The sequence below is a fragment of the Zingiber officinale genome, chromosome 5B (genome assembly GCF_018446385.1).
Source record: "Zingiber officinale cultivar Zhangliang chromosome 5B, Zo_v1.1, whole genome shotgun sequence".
NCBI classification, from domain to species: Eukaryota; Viridiplantae; Streptophyta; class Magnoliopsida; order Zingiberales; family Zingiberaceae; genus Zingiber; species Zingiber officinale.
Window position 1 is genome coordinate 73,579,370 of NC_055995.1, and position 17,861 is coordinate 73,597,230.

At 35.3% G+C, this 17,861-nt stretch overlaps 3 protein-coding genes across 8 annotated transcripts; 1 reads left to right on the forward strand and 2 right to left on the reverse strand.

Annotated features, from left to right (window-relative positions):
- Positions 1-327: 327 nt before the first annotated feature.
- Positions 328-6,028, reverse strand: LOC121984527 (serine/threonine-protein kinase PCRK1-like). The gene is made up of 5 exons (XM_042537490.1): positions 5,876-6,028; positions 4,674-5,065; positions 2,942-3,202; positions 1,729-1,851; positions 328-1,498 (listed from the first exon to the last, which is right to left on the reverse strand). Exons 2-5 carry the CDS (start codon positions 5,046-5,048, stop codon positions 983-985), a joined length of 1,275 nt encoding a protein of 424 aa, XP_042393424.1. The 5' UTR covers positions 5,049-5,065; positions 5,876-6,028; the 3' UTR covers positions 328-982.
- Positions 6,029-7,786: 1,758 nt separating this feature from the next.
- Positions 7,787-10,084, forward strand: LOC121984528. Its single transcript, XM_042537491.1, has 5 exons — positions 7,787-7,918; positions 9,187-9,301; positions 9,398-9,487; positions 9,617-9,715; positions 9,788-10,084. The coding sequence occupies exons 1-5, from the start codon at positions 7,851-7,853 to the stop codon at positions 9,887-9,889; spliced, it is 474 nt and encodes a 157-aa protein (XP_042393425.1). The 5' UTR covers positions 7,787-7,850; the 3' UTR covers positions 9,890-10,084.
- Positions 10,085-11,111: 1,027 nt separating this feature from the next.
- On the reverse strand, positions 11,112-16,463 carry LOC121984529 (probable E3 ubiquitin-protein ligase RHB1A). Of its 6 annotated transcripts, XM_042537495.1 has the most exons (8): positions 16,283-16,463; positions 15,237-15,268; positions 14,314-14,382; positions 13,841-13,987; positions 13,584-13,755; positions 12,631-13,015; positions 12,323-12,432; positions 11,112-11,482 (listed from the first exon to the last, which is right to left on the reverse strand). In XM_042537495.1, the coding sequence occupies exons 5-8, from the start codon at positions 13,584-13,586 to the stop codon at positions 11,438-11,440; spliced, it is 543 nt and encodes a 180-aa protein (XP_042393429.1). In that variant the 5' UTR covers positions 13,587-13,755; positions 13,841-13,987; positions 14,314-14,382; positions 15,237-15,268; positions 16,283-16,463; the 3' UTR covers positions 11,112-11,437. The 6 variants fall into 6 exon arrangements, with proteins under 6 accessions (XP_042393429.1, XP_042393430.1, XP_042393431.1 ...); XM_042537496.1 differs by lacking the exon at positions 15,237-15,268; XM_042537497.1 differs by having other exon boundaries at positions 13,584-13,987.
- Positions 16,464-17,861: the final 1,398 nt, after the last annotated feature.

Sequence of the window (17,861 nt, forward strand, 5' to 3'; positions counted from 1 at the left end):
ACAAGAAAGAAGGTAAGATGTCGAGGAAAAAAAGTGTGATGTGATGGTGGCTTTTTGGCGTGGTCGGATGGAACCTAGTACTATCAAATGTTTAGCATTGTCTCAATTTGTTTGTCCACTTCCTTTACTATTCTTATTATCATCTAAGGAAACCTAGTTTTGCTTACTCAATTTCGACTCCCCTTCTTTTTAGTTTGAGTAGATCGGTTCGAGTGACATTTTGTTGGTCAAGTTAGTGATCGGCAATCATGGTTTATGCAGGATGAGAGATCATTGCGGAAAGGAGACTCGAAGAAGGTTATAGAATCACTTTGTTGAACTCCAAACTTCAAATTCAAACTCAAGTCGATATCATACTTAATCATTCCATACTCATGGCAAAGCCTCATTCACATGCCTCCTCACCTTGTTCATATTTTAACTGATTGGACATGACACAAACCCAACCCGATTCCCATCGGGCTCACACCGTCGCCGGGCTCACCGATCCCACAACCTTCCTCCTCCTTTCGCCCCCGAAGAGCAACTAAGGAACAAGTAACACCAACATCAAGAAGCTAAAAACACCAAGATCTTATCCACACATTGTTGTATTTGAATGATGTCAGAAGAACTTGCATATCATTTCGATCCCTACTCAGTTCACATATCGTCTACTTCTTGAATCATAGGACATCAAATTTCGCTTCTCCGGCCACAAAGTTTCCCGCCAAAAGAGAACTTGAATCTGTAACTGAGTGTGGCAAAGAGGAGAGCCACTGATATATCATCGATCAGACAATTTGCGAAAAATTATCGTAACAATCTGGATAGGAACTGAACCTGCAAGACTCCATTTGGCCGCGAAGAAAATGAATTTAAATGCTCGGCAAGTTTCCAAATGCACTGCCATTCAGATCTACACCAACCTGAACTAATCCTACAACGTACATCACTAATCCTTACACTTAAGATTCCATCAGCATCATCGTCGACATAGTAATCAACATATCTTTGTTGGCTTCCAACCCTGCCACACTAACTGAATACCTTTCCCTATTTTCCAGTCACCAATGGGTTGCTTTAGACCTTTCTTCTTTGCTGTCCTTTGGTCCCCTTGTTCTAAATCTGGATGCCTTAAAGGAGCCTGTGGAGCTCCGATTTCTGGGATTTCCATAATTTGTTGGACCATCATCAACACTTCACTCATTTTGGGTCTGGACTTGCTTTGCCGCCGTAGACATCGATTTGCCACAGAAGAAAGCTTTGCTGCAGATTTTAATGAGTATTCATCCTCTAGCTTTGGGTCTATGATCTTCCTGAACTTTTTAGTATCTGATAAGTAAGGTTTGACCCATTCTAAGAGCTTCTGTTCACTTTTAGGCCTGTTTCGATCTATTGGTCGTCGGCCGGTGATAAGTTCATATAGGAAGACTCCGTAGCTCCATATGTCACTCTTGGCAGTAAGACGGCCGGTGCGTATATACTCAGGAGCAGCATAGCCCGCAGTTCCGACAACCTGTTTAGTTTCGCAAGACAATAGAGGAGTAAATATTGTGTCACACTAATGAAATTTTAAACAGCAACAGGAAAAGTTTCGAATAAAGGCACAAGATTCATGTAGTTGTGATAAACATGACTTCACGATTTGGAAAAAAGATTCAACTTCTACGAAAGAATCAAATACACCATACCGACGAAAGAGTAATGATGCTAATGGAACCTATTCAGGTCTCCGATATCACTTACAGCTGTTGTGACATGAGTTATTCCTTCTGTTGGACCTTGTCTAGCTAAGCCAAAGTCTGACAATTTCGCATTCCAATCTTCATCTAAAAGGATGTTAGAGGATTTGAAATCTCGGAAAATAATCTGCAATATAGAACAGAATCAGAAACTCAATTTGGTAAAAATTAGTGAGATTAAACATGACTTACTAAATATCAAACAAAAACAATCATCATAAAGTTAGTCACATTTTCTTGAGTGGATGATGTCAGATCAGATCCCAATTTTCATTGCAATTTGACAAATAACAGAAATTGTATCATGAAAGAAAGTAAAAGATCAATATGTGAATCCCAACCATTTAATCATGTTGCATGGAATTTTCTTTGGTCTCCCTTTCTCACATTTTCAACTTTAATTATTTCAACTTGTTTAACTCCAAAAATCTAGTGATTCTATTTGAAGATGTCTATACCATCGTAACCAATTTTCTCACTTTATGGAGCAACCGAAATAATAACTTGATAACAATTTAGTATATAGCAAGTAAAAACACTTGACCTGGGATATCCAGCAGGGCTCCAATCACCATTTATGCGATGAAATCTGCCACGAATAGGTACTGATAATACAAATGTGACTAGGGTGAAGCATTAGCCCTTCTATTAAAAGAACCATTAATTTGGACTAATGGATGACTTAGGAGGGCAAGCATCTCAAAAGTACTCAACAAGTAGAAGAAGAAAGGTAAAATAAACACATATGTATAGGCAAAACCTAATACTACTCGGCCAGAATATTTGTAGAACAGCTTTCTGATAAATTCGTAAAGCAAAAAACAAAAAGAAAGTTAGCAATGAATCTGGACATCAGTAAAGTATATAAGTCTGTTAAGAATCAATTGGATAGACAGAACAACTGGGTGCTAAAAACATGGCAAGGTTTATCCATAAAAGAATTAAGGCCTGATATGTTTAAACCTATACATTGAGAAAACTTGCAAAAATTGAGCAATCATGAGATCGTCTCTTCTATAAAATAACAATAGTTGAGCACAATACAGAAAAAACTGCAATTTCATCGTCTGCTGCTAGTTCCTGATCATAACAAATCAAGAAGTTGCGAAAAAGTTTACAGATTAGCTTATGAAATTGCAAACAGGAAACACTAAGCAAAAATGTGAGGAAATAATATTGTAAGAACAAACTAGGCTATTATATGAGCCAAGGTAAACCTGGAAATCCATTCCCTCATGCAAGTATGCCAGTCCACGTGCAGAATCAATTGCTATCCTTAGTCTCATGTACCAAGAAAGTGTTGTCTTTGATTGAGTTGACAAGTGATGCTCTACGCTTCTATTTTGCAAATATTCGTAGACAAGTAATCGTTGCATTCCTCTTTCATCATCTTCAGCACAATAACCTATTAACTTAACAAGATTTGGATGATCAACTGCTGCAAGAACATTGACTTCAGTCACCCATTCCTTGTGGCCCTACAAGAATAGACAAAAAAAGTTCCTATGGAGTTTATGTATGAATAAGCATAATTTGGTACAGAGAAATCATATTAAAAAAAGAGAACTTCGATATTCCAAAAGATCTAATATATTATTACAAGGATAAATCTTCATTACTCATATAAATTCTTATGTATTCAAGTGCAGTACATATTAGACTATCCAGATTAACTGCATTACATGTATCCAGATTAACTGCACTGCCTTACATGTTGGAAAATTGCAATGTTTAAAGATTAAGAATTGATTTTTTTTCCCTATGCAGCTTCATTAATAAGGATTAAAGAATGCCTAATATGCATAATTCAACATTCCCCTGTGCAAAAGAACTTAGAATGCATTACATGGATGCAAGACAGAATTATCAACATGAAAAACCAGCAGTTCACAGTAGCATAGAAACTTGGTAAGTTTTCCAACAAGGATTGAAGTTATTACTCCTAAATACCAAATAAAATGGACATTGAATAGAAAGAAGAGGAAGCAAAATGAAAGTATTCACATCTTTGGATATATATATATGTTGTTGCCCTTCACATTGGTAGTCCAAGAAAGAACTATAGCACAAAAGATACTCAAACAGAGGCTTCACTTGAAATGAGTACTAAGGTTAGTGTTCCAATGCGATCAACATGTCACCCATAGTTTCATATATTCATAAGTGATAGTAGGGAAATGTAGCCACAATGGATTTGCTTGCCTGCAGCCAAGCATGGGGCTGAGCATGCCTTTCCCTGTGATATGCTCAAGGCACCACAAACCATGGACGTAGATTTACCCAGTACTGTGGTATTCTCAATCAATATAGGATCCCTGTGGTGTTTGCCACATCACTCTCTTAGGAATGATTAAGTACATACTATAAGGTATAGCAAGCAAGCAACTATCATGTCCATAGCATAGGTACACAAAGAAAGAGGATGCCACCAAATAATATTTTTCTTCTAAATTGATCATTAAGTTGATTTCAGCAACCAAACAAGTGATGGTCAATTTTTTTGTTTTTCCAAGGGTGTAGGACCTAGGACACATGGCTTAGCTGATAATGGTAATGGAATTTGTATAGTATGAGCCTTGATGAAGTCCAAAATGGATCTTTTTTATGACATGCAAGAACCACATGTAATGTTAAAGCAGGACATAACTTCCTGTCTGGAAACTACTATGCAGAGAAATTGTAGAAGAAAAATTTGCACAAAATACAAAAACTATTTATCATAGAATGTTTTTATCAAAAAAAAAAATCACATAAACTAGAGCTCGGATCGTAGTTCATTTAGTAATAGTAGAATACTAGAGTTTCTAAGCTCACAAAGCTATATCGCCTTAATGTAGCTGATTTAGTAATTATCCCCTTCTGAAAACAATTGCAATTATTTTACAAAAATAAAAATGTATAGCGCAAGACAACTAATGGGTGAAATAAAACAGTGAAAAGGATACTTACCTGCAGTCCCTTGTGACTTAGTTTGACAGCAATCTCAATCTTTGTACTTGGATCCTCAAGGCTCTTGATCGTTCCCCTGTAAACACATCCAAACCCACCTTCTCCAACCAAAAGTGACCTGCTAAAGTTCCTCGTGGCATTCTTCAGTTCTGAAAATGTGAAAACCCTGAGATTGCTTGGTCTCTGGGTTAAATTAGGGTAGTTGGACCTTCCCATGGATTCGGCAGCAATAATAACATCCTCAGAGTTAAACTCAGTTTCTGATCTTCTGAAATCATGATTAGTTGATGTGGTGTCGTTAGACTGAAGTGATGTTGAGAATCTCAACTGGATCTCCTCCTTCACCTCTCTATTTAGGAATGGCAAACACTTCATTGCAAACTCTAAAGGACCTATATTGGATCAGTTCATATTTGACATTAGGTAAAGGAGAAATTGAAATCTTGAAACTACAAAAGAAATTTATAATAAAGAGCATAATTCCAAATCCAACAGCTTAATCTAAACCCACCTAAAAGAAAAGAATTCCAATTTCATTATAGGACTGAATTCCAAAGAACAAAAAATCTCATAGTTGGTGCCAAGAGGGAATCAAAATGAAATTTGTTTTTGCAAGGATCGTCTAAATTATTCTTGCACTACATATCACAAACATGCAAATCAATAAAATATGGGACTACAAGTACTTTAGAAAGAAACAGGAAGGAATTTAATCACTCAGTTTTTGAGAACCGTAGTTCCAAAATTCTAGTGATTTCAGATAAAGGAATCAATTACAAGTTATAATTTGATGAAAGAAACAAGACCAACAAAATGTTCTAGTTCAAGGTATAGTTTCAGTTAAATGAATGTACAGGATCTAAACTATGATTTCCTTCCCGTTATAAAAACAACTCCGTTCAAATCATGAATGAGGAAAAAGAATCATCCACTCGATGCTAACATAAACTACAGCAAGCATGGCCTGAACTTTAATCTTATACTCCAACTAATACGAAGTCGCAAAATTAAAATTTTCAACCGACAAGTCCCTAAAAAAACAAATTGCAATTCCAATCAAATAACATCGAGTTAAAAATCTAGCATGGATAGTGCGCATACAATCACATCTCACCTTCATCTACCATCAATCAAAGAAATCAGTAAATAATCAATGAAAAGGAAAAAAAAAAAAAAAACTGGGTTGAGCTTCCTGGAAGTACCTCCTCAACTCCGCGATGATCAATGACAAGACGAATCAAAGAGAAGTAGAAGCATAGCGGCTACTCGATCGCATCAAATCCAGTACACTGACCTTTGTAGTGGATGAGGGTAGAGAGACGGCGACGAGCCAAAAGAACGACCCCCGACAATAAGTATTCCCGTCCATTACTAACTTTTTACAATTGCCCTTATACTTTAAGAATTACTATTTACCCCTAAAAGTTTAAAATCCTGATAGAAGGCCTCTTTTGCATCATCCTAAATGAACCAATGAAAAGTTTAGTATTTGACATTGTAAAAATTTATTTACGTTGTTTTAATATATATAAGATAAATTAAATAAATAATTTTGAACAGCTTGATAAATTAAATAAATAAATTTATTTAATTCATTAATATTCATGAATAATATTTATGAACAAAATTAATAAATAATGTTCCTAAATAGAATAATATTCATAAATTATATTTATTAATAAAATTTTTATCATATGTTAAATAAATAAAGAAAATTTTAAAATAAATAAATAAATTTATATTATCAAATTCAATAATCAATTAAATAAATTTAAAATAAAAAATATTTAAATAATTAAATAGATTTAATTAAAAGCACGATGACATATAAACAAACTCAGTTTAAGAGAAACTTAAACTCAACTAAGCCCATAAAAAAATCTAGCCAATCTTAAATAATAATTTTAACGATTTAATTTATTTTAAACTTTAACTCAACGCGATTACCTATCGAATACACTGGGACACCATAAAACTTGACTAGTTTATAAACCTCACGATTCTGTATTTTTGACTATTCTATTATGTGCAGGGCACTTGTTAGAGATATTTAAACAAATTTTTTAAAATTTAGAGGGGGAAACGACAATTTTGAAAGCTTGAAGAGCAAGCAATTACAGGGAAAATGAAATTCTCTTAATAAATATCAATATGTAGGGAAAATTTCACTTTGCCTCTCAAAATTTCAAACTTTTGCAGTTTTTATTCTTCAGAATTCTATAAATTACAGTGCATCTCCTCAAACAATTAATTTTTTTTTTCTAATTTATAATTTCTCAGAAGAAATGAAAAGGAAATTTCAACTTATAAAATTAATTATTTAATGACATTAAAAGTTATTCAACATTTGTTAATTTCGTCCAGATCAGACAGAAGTAATGCGTGAAAAAATTTTACGTTCTCCCCCTTTTAACGTAAGAAAACAGAGGAAAACTTTTAGTGTGTTTTTGGAACGATCCGGTGATTAAATTATAATTTGACCAACTGTTAGGAGGGGCCAGGGGGTACAACATTACTAAAAACTAAGGGTGAAAGTAAAATATTCTGAATTAGCAAACTTTGGGGGGCTCTTTTCAAAATGGACGCGCTGGGTTCACATTAGGATGGTGGGACACACAGATCCCGTGTGAGTCCCACCACCCCAATGTGAGAGGTGGGGCACTATTTGTGTTGGTAGGATCGAACTAACCGTGAGTAACATTGCCCTGGACAGAAATCGGAGATCCCGATTGGTTACTACTATCGGGGCCCACAGTTCAACAGCCACTAGAATTGCGGTCAACAAAGGTGGGTGGAAGGCATGCGACTTAATGCCATTTGAGATATTTAAAGTCGAGTCCCGACGCATGATTTTTAACGGGGCGGATCCTAGAAATACCCGAATCCACAACGCATGTTAAGGCAGTATTGGTGCCAGCATCAATTGGCCGTCGGATCGTGCCATCACGTCTGCGCGTGCGGCCCACCGCGAATGCCGATTTTGACGGCTATCCTCGCAGTGCTTCCATTAAAAAAGCTAATCTCAACCGTTAGACGACTCCAGTGGCAATACCGTGATTCTATCCCATAACCCGTGGCATTCTCGTCCTCCCATTTAATAAAAAAGGCCGAACCGTGAAGACTTGGAACTCCTCCATTTCTAACCGGCGATCCGATCTCTGAGACGCCGACGCCGAGATGGGGTTCGTTTCCTTTTCCGGGAGAGTCCTCTTCGCATCCGTATTCCTCCTATCCGTCTACCAGGAGTAAGCTTCATCCTCCCGTCTCCTTCCCCCATGTTTTTCGGCTTCAGATCTGCTCGTTTTTGTTGCTAGGGGTACGCGTTCTCGTGTTCAGAGATCTAGCCCTCGCAAATTACCTTCTTTTTTCTCCCTCCCAACTTCGTCCTAATCTGCCAAACAAGGAAGTTAGTTAGTTCTAGTTCCGTTGTAATTGTTCTTGCAAACAAGATTTCGCCTTTAGGGTAATCACCCGCCTCGTTCTTTTTCTTCCATCAACTTTGATGCTGTAAGCTCGTCGTCACCATCAAATATGTTTCTGGGGAGAGAGAAGGGCCTTTTTTGATCAAGATTAAGCTTTTAAGTTACTTTAATGAATATATATGTTCATTGTGAAGTAATCTTTAAAATTATTTTAGAAATTTAACAGCCGCTGGTTGTTTTAGCTGTGTGTTACTATTTATATATTTATTCTCTCCAATTTTGGTATATTCATGAAACTTGTGTTTGATCAGTAAAGAGAGAATTTCACTTGTGCGAACATACAAAGATCATTTTTGCCCAAATTTATTAATGATATGTTAGTTTGTGATTATGTAGCAATAACTAGGAGTATAGTTATTTCTTTGATTTTTTGTGTTTTGATGCGTGCTGGATCAAATATGATTGTATCCATCCTTGTATACATTATACAATGTTTTTTGTATAATTGCATAGGAAAAATACTCTAATTTGCTAAGAAGCACTAGAGGTGCTGACAGATGCGTTAATATAACAATTTTCACTCCAAATGTCTACCATGACCCACCTTTAGATTAACTTTCTATTTTCCTCTTGGAAAAGTGTTGTTTTCCTTTTAGTGGATAACCATTGAATTTCAATATTTTCTTTAAATATTCTTCAATTTTATGAATTCCTTTTTCCATTGGTTGTTTTACATCTCAGTTTGTTGAAGGATTGCAATTAAGTATGCATAGAATGCTTTTCTAGCAAACAATGTATCAGTTGCCCTCGTATCTTTGTTTTGGTGTATGTATTAGAAGCAAAAGACAATGGCTTATTTTTGAATCATTGAATATGTATACTATAACTTCAGTGGATGGCCAAACTAAAATGTATTGCTGTGGATGAAGAATTTAGATATCATCTCTATGGATCAATAGGTCAGTTTAATTTAATTGGTCTATCCCTATGCCAATTATGACAGAAGTTAGAATTGTTATTGCAAATGGTTAACCTGACTTAGCAGGGTGCCAAATTATGGTTTGTGCCTATATTGACCTTTCGTTTTTTAGGTTTGTTGAATTTGGAGTCGACGGTGGACCAGCAGCAAAGCTTCTCGCTCCAAAATATAATACTTTTGTAAATCATATCACCTCACATCTAGGCGTAAAAGTCCCTGAAGTTGATGTAAGAATGCTCTTCTTTTCTCCATTCTCGCCACTTGATATTTAACAGTCGAGTCATAACTAGTGTTCCAGAAATTGAAAATTTTCTCATTTTTAGATGAAGCATGTAATTTCTGCTGCCATAGCTCTTAAAGGGATAGGTGGCCTTCTATTCGTCTTCGGCAGTTCCTTTGGAGCATATCTTCTGGTCAGTAATATTGTTTTTTGGTTCATGTTATCCATCGATGGAACTCAATTAGCTTCAAGCTTTAATTGAATTTGAGTACTGTAATTCTGATCTGTAACTCCTATTTTGGTTCTACTTTCTTCCTTGCAGCTGCTTTACTTGACATTCGCAACACCCATCTTGTTCGATTTCTACAACTACGATATTCAAAAGCCAGAATTTGTAGAACTTTTTTCCAAGTTCACACAGGTCGTCTATTCATCTCTCCTGCTAACTCTGCCAATAAGTCTCTTACATACTGAAACTTAAATTTTGCTGCAGAATTTGGCTCGCTTCGGTGCATTGCTCTTCTTCCTAGGCATGAAGAACTCAATTCCAAAGAGGCATACCAAGAGGAAGGCCCCTAAAACAAAGGCAGCTTAAAGGAAAAGAAACCGGATGGGTATAGCAAAATGGAAGTGCAGTAGGAGTTAGTTTATAAAACATTTTCCTAGATTCATTCCAAGAACATCATTTTGTAGTTGTAAAACTTTTTATCCCCCATCTTTCAGTCATCAGAAGTTTCGAACCTTTGAATGGCATTGCCGGTTTATTTAATATTATGGATTTCTTTATGCACTTTCACTCGATCACAATCAAGATGTTTGGGCTTTTGCCTGCGGAATGCTAAAGGTACATGAACTTTCTTGTAGTTGAAATTAGATATACCTCTGAGCTCAACATTAAAAAGCTCATCGTTTTGTGTTTAACATCGTTGAGTATAAACTTATAGATGATACTTATATTAGTTGCTCGTATTATAAAGGCAAACTCAAATTCGTGATTGCCAAAATATACGTTAACCATTTATTTTATTATTGCACCAAAGCTTCCTTTCAATATTAGTTGCTCGTACTAATAAGTTAAAGTAATAAAATTTGTAAATATCAAAATAATATACACAATGATAGTATATTTAGAACACAAACTTTTATATATTTGAATAAAAAAAATTAAACAAGAAAAATCACATGAACCATATCATATTTATCAAAAAAATAAATTATGCAGAATCGTTAGTAAGTTTTATTATTTATGAACCTTAATTAACTAAACCCACTATTATTAGAGATCCTAACTAGTCTCATTTGTTTTTTTTTTCTTTTCTTTTTCAAGTATTCAATCAAAATTTGGTTTTGTACTGGACAATAGAGATTTTTTTTTAATCGACATCAAATATTTAACTTATGTTAGGCTAATTATGGAGATGATTGACTAGACCCTATGGAAATTTCCCAGATAAATAAAAAAAAAATTTATAGTGGGCGACCCATAAATTTGGCATTCTTAGGTCAACCGCCTATTAAGAAAAATTCATCCTTAGTTTACCGAAGCCGAGACTCGATTTTTAAATGCCTAAAAAATTGAAAACTCATCGTGCCGCTATACAATTGATCCAGTGGCGTAGAATAGAGATATTTGATTTTTTGGAAAGGAAGATCTAAACAGATAATTAATAAGAAAAACCTAAGAGCAATTGCCAAAAAGAACCTGAAGAAAATTATTTATAGCATCTGTATTACTTCATTATGGATGGTCGTGATCAAATCCTCCCATATCGGATGGCTAAAAAAGAGTAACACAAAGGATATCAAAACACTTTCAATTTGAACAAAATCATCTTCTTAAATGTAGTCAATTGAGATAACAACATGATGTAATGCAATTACCAACATCAAGATATTAACAAGAAAAATCTATACAAATGGATTATAGAGAACAAAGAGATCGAGAAGAACCACAGTATAGAGAAGTTGCTGGGCACAAACAAACATGTAAAATTTACAAGGGCCGAAAGAAAAACATTTGAGAGGACAAAACGGACTTACATCAGTAGTTTGAAGCAGATATCATGATCTTTTGTGTCCTTTGTCTCTCTTTTTCTTTTTGTCCGTGAGTATTTTTTTAATAATCCATCAGAATAGAGTTGTGCTATGGAGAAACCATGCCACCGTAAATGTTGTCGATCATCATTATCTGCAAAGACAATAAATAAATTTTTTGAATAAACAGCACAGCAATTTTTGATGTTCCATGTTCATGTGCAACGTCTTATGAAAAAAAGAGAGATTAAAATAGGCGTCAAACTTGAGCAATGTTCTGAAATGATTGGAGTGATTCATTATGTAAATAGACCAAGTTCGTCCAATCCACTTGTTCCGTCCAGTATGTCTGCTTGACCCAATTGGCTGTTATCCGATTCACCATGTTCAAACCATCCAAACGTCTTGGACTATCTAGCCGATACAACTTGTCCAAGCCAGGCAGCTCACCTCGTCAACACAATATGTTCAGCTCATGCAATCTACTTAGTTCATCCAACCCATCAAGTCTACTTGGTTTGTCTAGACAATTCAGTCTACAAGACACATCCAACTAGTTGCTCATTTGGTTCACCAAGCTCAAACAATCTTTCTGATCTAGTCGACTCGCAGAAATTGATATTTTTTCAGCTCGTCCAATTGCCTAGTGCACTTGACTCGTTCTAATCCATACAATCTATTTGACTCATTAGACCTGCCTAGCCCATCGAGCTTGCTTAACTTGTTTCGTCCAATCAGCCTGTCCTATTCACAAATCTGTTGAGCCCTTTATCTTTGAATTATTGAGTGAATGGAGTAATGAGTAATATTATATTTAGTAGTTGTCGAATGACAAACTATAGAATGGAAAGGGTCATTCTTCAAAAAAAAAAATTCCACCTTAAATTGTCAATGAAATGTTGAAGGGTATGAAACTATGAATCATTTCCAACCATACCAGAAAATAATTCCTCTGGCTAATTGGGCAAAATATTAAATAACTTGATCTGAGTACCTGATCACAGATTGCACAGGTTTCACTTCTCTCCATCCACTCCAGAATACACGACAGATGGAAATGGTGTTCACATTTTGTCACAATACGAGGATTCTCTGTGTCATAATCTGGAAAAAAAGGAAGGGGGTAAGGTAATTGATCAGATTGCAACATCCAACTATCATATAAAGTAAAGGCACACTCTATAGCAGGAATATTTTCAGGTTAAGAGACAAATTGTGTGTCCTAATCACATGGAGAAACTATATTAATTTTTGCAACATATAATGGAAGAATTAATCACTTCGAGTCAGGGTAAAAACTACCTTCAAGACAAATTGGACAAACATCCTCCTCATCTGGAGTCGCGAGAGGCTTACTGACCTCATCTTCACTACTTTTAGGAGAGTTCTGCTCATTGTTGGTTTTATTCTTACAATCAGGAGTTTCAAAATGATCGTTATTCTGTCCTGTAGTCTGAGAAATCATTATTTGTGTTTGATTAGCTTTATTGTTATGATTTGCAACATCTCCAGGCGGTGTTGGTGGGCTCTCCATACCCACATCATAGGGCAAAGGTGCAGGAGGTGCTCGGTAAGTGTCAAGTGTTGATGTGTCCAGATAATAGTTGAGTACTCTGGAAGGGACTGCAGGCAATGCGCCATGGCTGGTAGCTGACAATGGTTCATGCTCTTCCAAGTTTTGAGGCCACTGCAATGTGTGCTAAGAATATTTAATAGATCATTTTACCACAATGAAATTTTTTCAGATACCATATATTTCATGGGCAGGAACTACAAAGCCTCTCATCACTGGAGATATACACAAGAAACAACAAATTGTGTTGAAAATAATAAAAAAAAAAAAGGCCGGTTGCTTAAGGCAATGTAAAAAAAAAAGTACTTAAAAACATAAATTAAAATAGCCAAGAAAGAAGCTAGGAAAATTGAGAAAGAAGATAGGTCGGGATCTTCCAAGTTGATACAACCACAATTACTGCAATGCTGACAATCATTTTGTTGCTTAGTATGAAGAAAAATAAGTTACATAAGAAACTATTTGTAGTTCAATATAGAGTTACTGTAGATTGGAGCTCATGTTTTTCACACTTAGTTGGCAAAAAATCACTACCTTTTTTATGAAGCTGTTCAAGTTATATTTGGATCATTGTTATGTCCCTAGTAATCTAACATATTTGATATATGAGGAAAAAATCTTCATATAGTAGTACATAATTTATAAAAGCTAACAGGCGTTGTAATCATTACATATTGTTTACCATTGCATTGCTTTCTAGGTCTTAGATCAACTCTCTTTGAGCAAGCATCTGATAATGGATCCACTCCCTGGATCCAAACATAACTTGTTTGTGGTTCATGTAAGGAGAAAAATGCTTTGCTTTGTAGAATAAAGAGGCCTAGAATGTGATGTTCAAAGACTTAAAACAGATTCTGCAACCATAAAGATGGGATAATGTATGAAAACAAAAGAACCAAATTGATGATACAAAATTTGATAAATCGAGATTAAAGTTACAAAATCTGAGAATTGTCTGGGTCACTCCCAGGAAACTATTGTGCCCTTCAATTTGAACCATATAAAGGAGAAATGTCAAGCTTTCTGAGAGAATTCTAGCTCATAAACTCTAGTAGCCAGCCACAAACCCAACTCCAGATGGTCAACCTATTTACAAAACCAAGCTTTTATATGCTTACTGATCTAACCACAAAAAAATTGTGATCAAATAGAACTATGAAAAGCATACAGCTTGTAAAAACCAAAGCAAAAAAACTTATAGTTATGACTAAATACCAAAGTCCTTGCAAACAAAACAATTGCAGGATGATAGGTAGGAAATATGTGCATAAGACGAACCACCAAAATACGCACATAGAAAGATATCATTACACAAATGATCGTTAAATAAGAAATGGACAAATCAAATTGTCTTTCTATAATTATGCAAAGTAACAACAATCCAAAAGAGGGAAAAAAAAAAGACTACGCACATAGTAATATGGTGGTGGGCTATCTGATTCAGCACTTCTTGATGGACAGCAACAGCAACAACCCATTACCTATTTGGTTATCCGAGTCAAAATTACAATCCAACTCAAAGTTACAGGAAATTGAAACATAATTTCCTGTGAGATTTGAACTTGAAATAAGAAGCTTAAATTGCTGTTAGATTTCAGGGGAATAAAGATGCCATTTAGTAATATGTATTCCAAGAATGCAAAGTTTATTAACAAACACAAACCCAGAAGAAGGTTAAGTAAACTAAATTAACAATAGGAATCAGTCCAAGTACACAAGCAGCTTGAAAAGATAATCAACCTTCACTGCTTGAAGGTTGCAAGGCAGTTGATCTACTTGTTCCATAAATAAACAAACGATCATTGATGGTTCTCTTCTAGGCCTCAAATAGAAGTTCCACGAACCTTCTCAATGGCAATGATGAGCAAACAAGAATTCCAAGGCATTGATGCAAATTAAGAAGTTTACATTTTATTTTTGTTTTAGACCTTGTAAGGGATTATTTTGATAGATCCTCATAGAATAAGTTAATTAAAGTAATTTTTAAATTGGTGATTGTCTTGTTCAGAAGTAGCAGGTATTTTTCTATGAGTTTATTTAGGGTGTAATTTTATTTGGTTTATATCTAAGTTTGTTTTGGTTGGAGAAGGACCGCAACCCCATCTTCTTGTTTGGCTTTTGTGAAATTGCTTTTAGTGCTACACTAGCTATGATAGTAGAGTGTCTAATAATGAGGTGACAGCTTGATGGTCTACTTAAACAGTATTATTATGAGTATCACCAGGGTGTCAAAAAGAAATTACCATGTCCACAACCACAGTAAAACAGGATAACAAACAGCCAAGCATCAAACAATTCCAAGAGAATCTTTATCCGGTTTAACTAACAAACAAACCTCACATATGTCCCATCATTGTCCAAGCCCAACTGCATAGAAGCAAGGATAATTGTATAAAACAAATTGTCTGCCATATCCTAGTGAAAAGCTGGTATTATTTGTATTATTATATACTTCACTTGAGCTTGATTCTTCAAAATATGTTCAACATGTGCTATATTTCTTGTATGTGAGATGTGGACACTAGATTATTACAATCGCATAAGGTCCTAGACATATCAAATTAGCCATAAAGTTATAAAAGCAAAGCTTCAAGTAGAAACTATCCAAGAAATGTTCAATATAATATATCAAATTTCTCAAAGTTCTGACAGTAAAATGCAATCTGAAATTTGCATATTACTCAAACGCAAAACTTTTTATAGTTTATTTGCAATAACCATATATCAGATGGTAAAATTCTATTTATCCTCTAAGATGTGCATCTTTTGATGCAACAGCACAACTGCCCACAGGTCTTAAGAGTCAGGATGTTAGGGATGTCCCAAAACCTATTAATTAAACCACAAATCCCAGACTCTCCCATAGCAAACCAAAATCAATAACCACCATCAAATCCTTATGGGACTTTCCTAAGACACTTAATAAAACATAGAAGTCAACATGTTCCAGATGACTCAGTCTCAGCTTGTTCTGGATGCGATACATCCAGAGATATTAGCTTAGTGTGTTCCTTACTCGTGCATGAAACCGTGATAGGATATCAATTACGCCTAGCTGCTCGATGATTAACTAAATCACATAGGGCACAATAAAAGAAGAAAAGAAGAAGCTCCAATCAAGCAAAAAAAAGTGAAAATCCAAGTTACGAGCTCCTCTTCAACTTCATGGACAAGGAGAAGACAACCATAAAGATCTAAACTCCGAATCAAAGCAAGCCTCGAGACTGGAAACGCCCAAATTCGACCACAACACACAACAGCTCTTACCATCCATATCAACCGAGAACACGGAGGTACGGGATCTACAGAGCATCGAGCTCGGCGGTCAGGGGATACGGAAGCGGCGGTAGAATGAGGATAATTCAAATTAGAGGGACTTACCGAGAAGTGCTTGCGGAATCCCAATCTTTATCAGTGGATCAATCCGTCGAGGGTTTCTCAGGCCATCGACGGCGGCTTCGGCGGCTGCGAAGCGAAAGGGATGCGCCGTCGGGCGTCGGCCGTTTCCTTTCCTAATTCTTCCAAGCGTTGGGGTAATAAGGCAATTATTATGCGGTCATCCGCATAGTTAAGTTGCGTCAATAAGCCAGTTACGCAGCTACCTATGCGATGTGAGTATTTAAAAATGCACGTTTTCGATATAATTATAAATTTTAAAATTTTAAAAATTTATATATATAGTTTTGCAAAAGTAAAATAGAGCTATTGTTTTTTATTAGAATACTTAAAAATTAAAAAACACTACCTCTCGTTATTATAAAATAATGTCCATCCATAATAGTTGATACCTTCAAAAAGGTCTTCTAATATCACGTAACGTCAGAAATAAAAATCTCTTCATTGTTTTTTCACTATCCTAAAACCTCTCCATAAATTCTTTGTGAGGTTCCATATTTTTTTTCATTATATATATTTTTTATCTTTCATCCATATTTTACCTTATATATAATTAAAATTTTATAAAATTTAATTCCATTTAACTAAGATTAATAATTAAAAAAATATATATAAATATTACCATATAACAACAACAACAACAACTAAGTCTTTTCCCACTAGGTGGGATACAAATATTAAATATTACCATATATCAAATAAAAAATATAACATTATCATAATTAATAAATTATTTTTTTTTGACTGATTGCAACAGTAGGGTGCCCAGATATGTTCAACCAAGTCGGCTTGAAGTTGATGATACAATTGATTATCAAGTAGCTCGTAATTTCTCCTGAGATATTCTTGGAATTCTTGGGTGGAGCCTTGAAATATTTGTGATAGAAGATCTCCTTCGTCATCCGACCAATTGACTATTGCATCTCCCTCATTCTTAACAATCATGTTGTGTAAAATAATGTATGTATACATAATATCATTCAAATTATCCTTGTACCAAAATCGTACTGGGCCTCTTATCATTGCCAATCGAGATTGGAGCACTCCAAATGCCCGCTCGACATCCTTTCTCGTGATCTCCTGTCGTTCCTTAAATATTTTTCTCTTAGGATCCTGGGGCACGGAAAGCTCTTGACGAAAGTAACCCATTCCGGATATATCCATCGTCATATAATATTCTTTTGTATATTGTGCATTGTTAATCGTAAAATTAACGTAGGGTACATTTTCTTGTAAGACGTTGTTGAATAAAGGTGATTCGTTAAACACGTTAATATCATTACGCGACCCTGCAATCCCAAAAAAGGCATGTCATATCCACAAGTCTGTAGATGCGATTGCTTGAAGCACAATTGTTGGAACGCCATGATCTTCTCGAGTAAACTAGCCTTTCCAAGTGACGAGACAATTTTTCCATTGTCAATGCATACAATCAAGACCACCCGACATGCCAGAGAAGCCATGTCTCTACTCATGCATTTCAAGCAAATATTGGATATCAACAACATTAGGTCTTCTCAAATATTGAGCATTGAACACTTCAATTACACATCTATAGAAGTTG

Coding starts and splice junctions, on each gene's coding strand:
- LOC121984527 (XM_042537490.1), bottom strand. CDS start 5,048: ATGAAGTGTTTGCCATTCCTAAATAGAGAGGTGAAGGAGGAGATCCAG. Junction 1,852..2,941: donor ATGAGGGAATGGATTTCCAG/GTTTACCTTGGC, acceptor TCTATATTGCAG/ATTATTTTCCGAGATTTCAA. Junction 1,499..1,728: donor TAACTCATGTCACAACAGCT/GTAAGTGATATC, acceptor GAAACTAAACAG/GTTGTCGGAACTGCGGGCTA.
- LOC121984528 (XM_042537491.1), top strand. CDS start 7,851: ATGGGGTTCGTTTCCTTTTCCGGGAGAGTCCTCTTCGCATCCGTATTC. Junction 7,919..9,186: donor CTCCTATCCGTCTACCAGGA/GTAAGCTTCATC, acceptor TTCGTTTTTTAG/GTTTGTTGAATTTGGAGTCG. Junction 9,488..9,616: donor CCTTTGGAGCATATCTTCTG/GTCAGTAATATT, acceptor TCTTCCTTGCAG/CTGCTTTACTTGACATTCGC.
- LOC121984529 (XM_042537492.1), bottom strand. Junction 12,433..12,630: donor TTGTCCAATTTGTCTTGAAG/GTAGTTTTTACC, acceptor CTTTTTTTCCAG/ATTATGACACAGAGAATCCT. Junction 11,483..12,322: donor CCTGTGCAATCTGTGATCAG/GTACTCAGATCA, acceptor TTGTCTTTGCAG/ATAATGATGATCGACAACAT.